This window comes from Electrona antarctica (genome assembly GCF_951216825.1).
Source record: "Electrona antarctica genome assembly, chromosome: 13".
In the NCBI taxonomy this organism is placed as follows: Eukaryota; Metazoa; Chordata; class Actinopteri; order Myctophiformes; family Myctophidae; genus Electrona; species Electrona antarctica.
Genome location: NC_136794.1, coordinates 30235108 through 30244379, shown reverse-complemented (window position 1 = coordinate 30244379; position 9272 = coordinate 30235108). Strand labels below are relative to the sequence as shown.

Sequence of the window (9272 nt, the reverse complement as noted above, 5' to 3'; positions counted from 1 at the left end):
CGGGAAAACAAAGAGGATGGCTATGACTGCAGTCAGTGGTGAAAAGTAGCTAAGTACATTTACCTAAGTAGGCTACTGTATGAAAAGTTAAGTACAGTACAGTCTTTACTTAAAGGACCACTTCACCACTTTTCAACTTCTCTTCCTATAATTGGTCCTAACTAATGTTCATGATAAAACACCACCATTTTTTCCTACTCAGTCTGTGTCTCATAGAAAGGCTGTGGGCAGTTCAGAAACCCGTCCACCAGTGACATCATCGATGGGGAATCCAAGCTAATAGAAATGGCAGGCTTTCTTTTCCTGAAAAGTTGCAATGCAAAAGTTGAAGCCATCGTTCTCACGATAATACAAATCTAAATATATTTTAAAACAAATCTTGTTTAAAAAATAATCTGCCTAATGATGATGTCACTGGTGGACGGGTGTCCGAACTGCCCAAAGCCCTCCTATGAGACACAGACTGAGTAGGAAAAATGGTGGTGTTTTATCATGAACATTAGTGAGGACCAATTATATGAAGAGATATTGAAAAGTGGTGAAGTGGTCCTTTAAGTAAAATGTTGTGGCATTTTTTTAACTTTATTGAAGTAATTAATTTTTTGTTTTTTTTACCTCTACTCCATTAAATCTCAGAGGCAAATATTGTACATTTACTCCACTACAATTTGACAACTTTAGTTACTAGTAACTTCATAGATTTTGATTATTATTCCAAAATATGCATTAACCGCTTTGTATACATTTCAGGCATTTGAAAATATCCAAGCTAAAGATGTTTGTGAAATGGGACATTCTGCAAAATGCGTAGTTCTACTGTTGGTACTTTGCAGTATTGATACTTTTACTTAAGTTAAAAAAATAGTTTTTTCACCACTGGCTGCAGTTAGGTATGTGCAATAACATTACGGGCGCTCTATATCGGCCAATATGGATCCATCTGTACTGATCCAATCCATTATGTTTTCTAAAGAATAGTGAAGCCTATCAATAAGACTATATTGATTTGGTTTTATATTAACCAATATTTATATTAAAAGCTGCAATCCATAACTTTTGTTTAGTGAATGAACATTGTTTTGACCAATCTGTATCAGGTACAGCAGTGGTCATCAAACCTTTTATTTGTATGTGAAAGACCCCCTCCCCCATCTGAAAATAATTTTGTGCCAGGAACACGATTTGTGTTAAGTACACGTAAAAAACAAACAAAAAAACAACTTAAAAAGCAGATCTACAAGTTAACATCTAAGTGACACGTTGTGAGCTTGTAGATCGGCCATTTACACTATTTTTTTATAGTATACAATTATTAAATATGTCATGTATTGGCCATAGTACATTACTTATTGTTGATTTATTGGCACCGCTCAGTGTCAGTCATTTCATTGTACATTTACATTACTCGTCAATAATGCCTTGTGCAATTGTTTGTGTAAACGGAAAAACGGCAAACAGAAATGTATGTATGTTCCAACGTTAATCACAATTATTTTGTGATGACAATTAAATGACAACTAAAGTGTCATGATCGTGACAAAAAAAAGTTAGTGATTGCAGCTTTTTAACGATTGCTCTAAATGCACACTTTTCACGCTTTGTTTATGACATGTTACAAGTTACACAGTTGTTGCTGTGGGATACCAGTGATCAGCATCACTTTTCAAAGCATCCCTAAATTGCGGCTCTGAAACATTTCGTAGTAGTGCAGCGATTACCAACCTGTGAGGATATTGCAAATATAATATGAATACTAAAAATGAATGAAAAAACTAAGAAAAGAAAAATGAAATCATGGTATGTCTTTCTTTTAAAAAGGTGGAAAGAAAATGACGTTTCATTGTGACACCGATAAATAGGAACGTAAAGTATACTTCGTTATTTCCATTGATCCAATTAAGCCGGTACACAATCGATCCATTGATTCATTGATCGATCGATCGATCATTAAAATAAACATGTTCTCACAACGATGTCTCAAAAGCATTCGCGGCTGGCTGCCCACCCACCTGACCACTTGGTCAGATGCGAACGCTTTCGAGATATTCAAGTGGGCCTTTAAAGGAGCATTCAGTGATTTGGGTGATTTGGAAAACCCCCCGGTCCCCCCCGGTAACAAAATGTGCACATGCACGCTCTACAGTGGGGGGAAGTGCAACAGGCCAACAGCATGTGCACCAAGGCCCGCCCCCACTCGATCATGATTGGAGGAAGGCCCCTCTCATCCTGATTGGATGAAGGCTTTGCCACCCGCCACCAAACTGAAACTAGGGTTTTTTGACCCCAGGGGCTCACTGGGGACAGGGAGGAACTCCTTATATGGTCAGCACACTCTATAGTAGGGAGGATTATCCAGAAAAAAAGAAAAAATAAGTGATATTTGAATTAAGTCAAATCACTGAATATACCTTTAATCCATAAAATGGTTTGGAACCACTGGGTATATATAGTGCATACAACAATGTTAAAACCGAAATGCTGTTTTGTTTTCTGTCTTTGTACAGGAAAGAACACACACCTTGCTTGGCAGCACATTTTGTACACATCCGAGGAGGAGACGCAGCGACGTCTGGAAAAAAGCTGAAACAAATTGTAAGTCCAGGAAAAACGCTCAGTTTTCTTTTTTTCCTATGTTTTGTGCGCATCTTCCTATTGCTCTGTGGGAGCCAGCTGAGCACATTGATTCAACACGCATGCACACATGTACACAACACAACATAACCATGTCAACGCATTAATATAGACAACATACAAATGATACAAATATAAGATTTACAAATTGCATTTATACTGTACATTGATGCAAGTCCTACATACGGGTTTTATTCCAAAAATGAAACTATAGGTACTGTATCCATTTGGGAAAAAAGAAGGAAAAAAGGAAGAAAAATACGCTGTCATCCATAGATGGACCTTAAAAATAGAGATGTTGACTTCAGTAATATTCCGTAGTGAGCGATCCTTTAAAAAAAGAAAAAACGAGAGCAGATGTTCCATTTTTCAAATGGCAGATGGTTCATTTTGGAATGAAACTCATATAATCACTATGATAAAAAAAGAAACAAACAGCAACAAAAAAAGATTATATTCTCTTTTTTATGCATATGTGTTTAAGTCCAAGAAATGAATGTGTGTCCCCCCTGGCTACAAACCAGGGGAGAAGTGAATATGGATTGCACCATTTAAAGCATATTCCTTTGGTTTAATTATGGAGAAATTCCACCAAAATCTCTTCTCGCTGGCTCATGTTCAAAAATCCTGATAAATGCACTTGTGGATTTATACTTCATTATCGCTGGAAGCAGACAAGGCCACTGCTTGGCATATAGTACAAGAAGGTGGACAACATTGATAATATGAGACAAAAGCTTAATGTAAAAAATATGATTATAGTCACATGGGGACATGTATAGTCCATGGGTAAAAGCGCCGTTTGTGGGCTAAAATGTGAACTTCCTTCCTCTTGTCCTCAGTTCGACCCTCTCAGGGATGAAAACCACACGGCGTGACTGCCATCTTTAGAAGTTGCAGCAGTTGGTTTGGGTTTGCTCTGAAAAGTACACGTTTCCGTCCACTAGAGGGGGTAAGGAGAATAATCCGTTGTTTTCAGCAGGGAGGCTCGGGACCTGGTGATGAGCAGAAGGTAAACGTTGTTAATCAATATAAAACATTAAAAGATGGAGATCTCCGTCCATGGCACTCAACGGTTGGATTTGAAAAGACACAATGTGTTAAAGGGACCCTTTTTGCAAAAAGATATATGTTAATGACGTTTAGAAGATTTAGAACACTTTCCTGGGGTCATTATGTGTGTGTAACATGTGGTTTTTCACTTCCTTCCTGGACTACAATTCCCATAATGCTTTGGTGCACTGCTCCTCCTTGTGGATAGGGGGAGGGCTGTCTTACTGAGACAACATGTAATCCAGGAAGTAAGTGAGCCCAGTGTCATCATGACATCATGGAACTGTTAAAATCTAAAATATCTAAAACCACATATTACACATATAAAGACCCTAGGAAAGTGTTCTAAATCCTCTAAACGTCATTAACATATATGTTTTTGTGTCCCTTTAAGACCCATGAGGCCTGGGGTGCCCGCTGGCCTAGTGGTCCAGGCGCATGCCACATATAGGCTCTGGCCTGACAGCGTGCTGCGTGTTCGAGTCCCGTTCATGACGACCTTTGCTGCATGTCTCTCCCCTTCTCTCTCTCCCTCTTTCCTGTCAATCTCCACTTGAAACTATCAAAAAAGCCAAAAGAAATCTTTAAAAAAAAAAGACCCATGAGGCCAACTCTACAAATGCCTTCTAAATCAGTACGCATCTGTAAATGTTTTGTGCCAGGTATCCCCAGAATAACTATAACTAACTATTATTATAGCTGAGAGAGAGAGAGAGAGAGAGAGAGAGAGTCGATGTGATTCCTCCAACTGCGCCTTGGTCTGCCCCGGGGTCTCCTCCCAATGGGACGTGCCTCGAGGACCTCCCTAGGGAGACACCCGAGAGGCATCCTAACCAGATGCCCGAACCACCTGAATCAGAGATCAGGACTACATATTGTATAAAATATGTTTCAGATTAAACTTCTTCCTAGATTTCATAGAGTAGCCCTCTTATAATGAGCATTAGTGAGGACAGGAGTGGACCAGTTATACGAAAGTAAGCCTGGGAAATGGGTGAAGTACGTATCCTCCCGTTGATGTCATTACGGAGATTTGACTTTTTGCAAAAACAAAGTTTATTTTTTTTACACATAATTCCACTCAAATCCCCCAAAACTATTTAAACCACCCAGCCTCTCAGCTCTTTAGCCTTAAAGGGACACTTCACCCTTTTTGCAAAAATAATATATGTTAATGGCGTTTAGAAGCTTTAGAACACTTTCCTGGGGGTCTTTATGTGTGTAATATGTGGTTTTAGATATTTTAGATTATAGCAGTGAGCCCAGTGTCTCTGATGTCATGGACACTGGTCTCACTTCCTTCCTGGACTAAAATTCCAATAATTCTTTGGTGCACTGCTCCTCCTTGTGGATAGGGGGAGGGCTGTTTTACTGAGACAACATGTAGTCCAGGAAGGAAGTGAGCCCAGCTTCAAAAAGTCATTTACATATATTTTTTTTGCAAAAAGGGTGAAGTGTCCCTTTAAGAAGTAATTAAATGTAATAGTACTGGATCTGTCTTAGCCGGTGATGTCATCAGGGCTATACACTAGGCATGTAACGATATATATATATATATCGTATATCGATATATATCGATATATTAATATTAATCCTGACGATATGTTACACATGTTACCAACGAGAATCTGTATGCCGGAATATTCAGGGTGAGCGACAAAATAGCAGCCATGCAGGAGAATGAGACTCGCAGGACACTGCCAAAGACACCAAGAGCTCCCAGCCAGCAAACTGGTGCTGTGGGAACCAACACATGGGCACCGGTCACAACATACTGTGGATGTACTCAAGAAAGATGCCGGAGCGCAAAGCACCAACGAGCTGGCCTGATCTATGGAGAACCGGGATGACTGGAAGCGACGATGGAAGGCTCGTCTGAGGACGACCTAGAGATATTAATCGATTTATTGAAATAAAAAAATCGATTTAAAAAAAAATAATGTAGTGAATTATGGTGGGGCTAGTGAATTATGGTGTGTGATGTGAAATGTGAGCTTTAGTCATATTCCATCATATTCAAGTGCTTTTGGAGAGAAATGAGAGTCACTTTCAGTAGTAGAGCAGTAGAGGGGAGCTGTGTGTGTCTGTGACTGTGCCCAAGTGATGATGGTCGTTGATGCTCATTAAGGAAGGCAATTTTGTTTCTGCACTGTCAAAAGTAATGCTACTTATTTTGCAATATAGTTAAATAAAAAATGTGAAAAAAGCTCGGGGGAAGATAAATTATATAAAATTAAAAATAAACGGTAATTTTTCTGGAAAATATTTTTTGTTTAAAATATCGTGAAAAATCGTATCGTGAACCTCATATCGTGATACGAATCGTATCGTGAGTTGAGTGCCTACTATACACTGAGTGTTGTACAGCTCAGTGAAATTACAGGGGAGGGGAAACAGACAGACAAACAAACAAACAAACAAACAAACAAACAAACAAACAAACAAACAAACAAATAAATAAATAAATAAATAAATAAATAAATAAATAAATAAATAAATAAATAAATAAATAAATAGCCATCACAAGGCCTCAGCCTCACTGTGGGATTATGCTAGGTCTCACATTACTACTGAGAAGGCTTTAGGAATTCAACTGAAAATAACAGCCCCAGAAGGAAGCACATAATGAAACACAGACTGAGAGAGTGTACATTTATCTTTGGCTAGTTTTTTAAGCAAAAGCAAAAGTAAAAAGTAGTAGCATCAAACGTAGCAGATCTACAAGCTCAAAACATGGCGTGAAGCGACGTGTATTGAGCTTACAGATCTGCTACATGTTTTTATTCAAATCCTGAAAAGTAAAGGTTTTGGACATAATGAGGTCCGAAGAAAATATCTGTCTCTCAGATCTATTGTCAAATAAATGCCGATAAATGTCTTGTCAGCAGTGACATTTTGAAGTCCTGTTTTTGCTTAAAATATATATAGATATATTTAGCTTTTCAGGTTGGCATATGAGTGAGATGTACACTTGTACAGTACCTTTAAACGCAAGAGGAGAGGAGTAGACGAGTAGTAGAGGAGACGGGTAGGAGAGGAGAGGAGAGGAGAGGAGAGGAGAGGAGAGGAGAGGAGAGGAGAGGAGAGGAGAGGACTATGAATGTAGGTGTACCTGCGTCTGATCATTGCACTCCAGGTATCGCTGCATGGCGAGGAGCTCCTCCGGGGAGGACAGGTTGGGGGTGAGGAGCGGGTGAGACGGGGGGCTGACGGTGGCATTCTCCTGGACGATGGCGGACGTGCCCACCATGGGCTCAGTGCGGCCCCACTGGAAGTAGCAGGACCCCTGGGGGGGGCTCTGGTCCAAGGTGCCGTCGCCCCCCTGGCACAGAGACACAGAGGGAGCTGCCACAGTGCCATCCATCGCGCCACCACCATGCAGCGAGCGCTTGTCGAACATGCAGCTGCTGGGTGGAGTCTGCTGGCCCGGGGCCAGGCCCAGTAGACCTCGCTGCTGCTGCTGCTGCTGCGTGTGGTTCAGTCCGTTCATATTGTGCGACCAGGGGCCGTATGGGGGGAGTCTCTGGCCCTCTCGGGTCGTCTGGCCCGGGCAGGGCGGCGGCAGCAGCTTGTGTCCGTTCTGCACAGTGCCAGCCGGGGACAGCAGCTTCTGCTGCTGACTGTGCAGCCACTGCTGAACCCTGTGGTTATTCTGCTGCGCAGCTTGAAATGGGGCGGTGCCTTGCAGGCAGGCCGCAGGAAAGGGACCGGGAACGCTGTGCTGTGCACTGGAGCCGGCGGGCGAGGGGAAGTCACTACTGCATGGAATGAGGGAGGGCAGTGTGTCCACCGCTGCACTGGGTGCTACATTGTGTGGCTGCTGAGCAGAGTTGTGTAGCAGCGGGCCATTCTGCTGGCACTGCTGGAAGGCATGGTTCTGGCTGGACTGCATGTGGCCCACGTGGCTGAGCGGTGCCTGACCGCAGGCCCGGAACTGGACCGAGCCGTTGTTACTCCCCATGTTAGCGGGGAGGGCAAGCTCCGGGATCGAGCTCTCGATCGACGGGCTGAATATGTCCGGAAACTGCAGCGACGGGGGGGACAGGGGGGCGTTGCTGGCGTCAGTCAGGGGGAGGGGACCGTAATGGGAGAGTTTCTGGGTAGCGCTGAACGCTTGGCCGGCGGCTTCCGACAAGCTCTGCCCCGCCGCCACCGCCATACCCACCAGACTGCCGCTTGTGCCCTGCTGCTGGGTGTAGAGGCCGTTCGCCGGTACGACGCACGACGGGTGGCCGAAATCGGGCCTCTGAAACAACTGCGGGTCGCACTGCTGCGCGGGCTGGGCCGAGGGCAGAGGTTCCACCATCGCCAGGTTGAACGCCTCTCTGGTCTCTCTTTGGTGGTTGTTGTTGTTGACCGCCGCAAAGCAGCTGCTTTGGCCGGCGTCCAGGCCGGCCTCGCCGGGGTCCTTGAACAACACGTTGTCCATGTAGTTCAGGATGTCGTTGGTGAGGATGCTGTCCAGCTCCGTCTTGGTGTTGTCGGCCTTCTGCAGGGCGTTCTCCCACTCCATCAGCTCGGCCGGGTCCACGTCCAGGCCCTGCAGGGCCGTGCACAGCTCGCCGTCCTCCACCATCTTCTCCAGGGCGTCCATCATGGCCGCCATGGACGGGTCGCTCTCCTCCTTCACATGCACCAGGCTGCCGCTCAGCGTGGGCTCTCCCTCCTGCCAGGAGTTGCTGGGCACGTTGACCAGCGCCCGGCTTTCCATGAACACCTGGTCTATGGGCAGCGGAGACTCCACGGGCTGGGTGGAGAGAACCAGAGGTGTGATACAGTTACATTGATACATTGATACATTGATACATTGATACATTGATTGATTGATTGATTGATTGATTGATTGATTGATACTTTATCAGTAAAAAAAATTAAACAGCACGTGGTGCAGCCAGACATTAATGCTAAAATAACTTGTTTGTATTCAATTCATCAACAGCATAAAACGGCGGCAGTGAATGATCATATTTATCTCCCCTTGTGGTCTCCTGATGGATGATTTTTTGACAGTTTTGAAAGAAAGCTGTGATGCACATCAGGATGGTGTCAGGGCATTCCACATTTTGCTAGTAGTAGTACAGTAGTAATAGAATGACAATATGTCCATGTTTGTTCTATATTTGTGTCATACCAGATCGATTTCACTCCAACTTTTCCTGTAAGGGCATGCTCACACCGCACTTTTATTCTGCCTATGAGGGCAACAACGCTCGATTCCGATTGAAATGCATTGGCAGAATCCACCCTCATAGGTAGAATCAAAGCGTGGTGTGACTGTGCTATAGTCCCCCCCCCCCCCCCCCCCCCAAAACACACACACACACACACACACACACACACACACACACACACACACACACACACACACACACACACACACACACACACACACACACACACACACACACACACACACACACACACACACACACACACACACACACACACACACACACACACACACACCTTGTCGCACTAGACTTGCCTAGTGTGAACACCTGACACCATAACACACCTATCAAATCTCCCCCTGTTTGTCCATGACAATGCATGGACAATTCACTAATGTTTCACTGAATAAGTGCCAA

General features: G+C 43.8%; 1 protein-coding gene across 1 annotated transcript in view; it reads right to left on the bottom strand.

The window, feature by feature from the left end:
• Positions 1-379: 379 nt before the first annotated feature.
• The window catches only part of ahr2 (aryl hydrocarbon receptor 2), a 73644-nt gene continuing 64751 nt past the window's right edge, over positions 380-9272 (bottom strand). The window contains exons 11-12 of the mRNA XM_079518919.1: positions 6797-8431; positions 380-3626 (exon numbers count right to left, since the gene is read on the bottom strand). Coding sequence (XP_079375045.1) covers positions 3519-3626; positions 6797-8431 — 1743 coding nt within the window. The 3' untranslated portion in view covers positions 380-3518. The remainder of the gene's footprint in view (positions 3627-6796; positions 8432-9272) is intronic.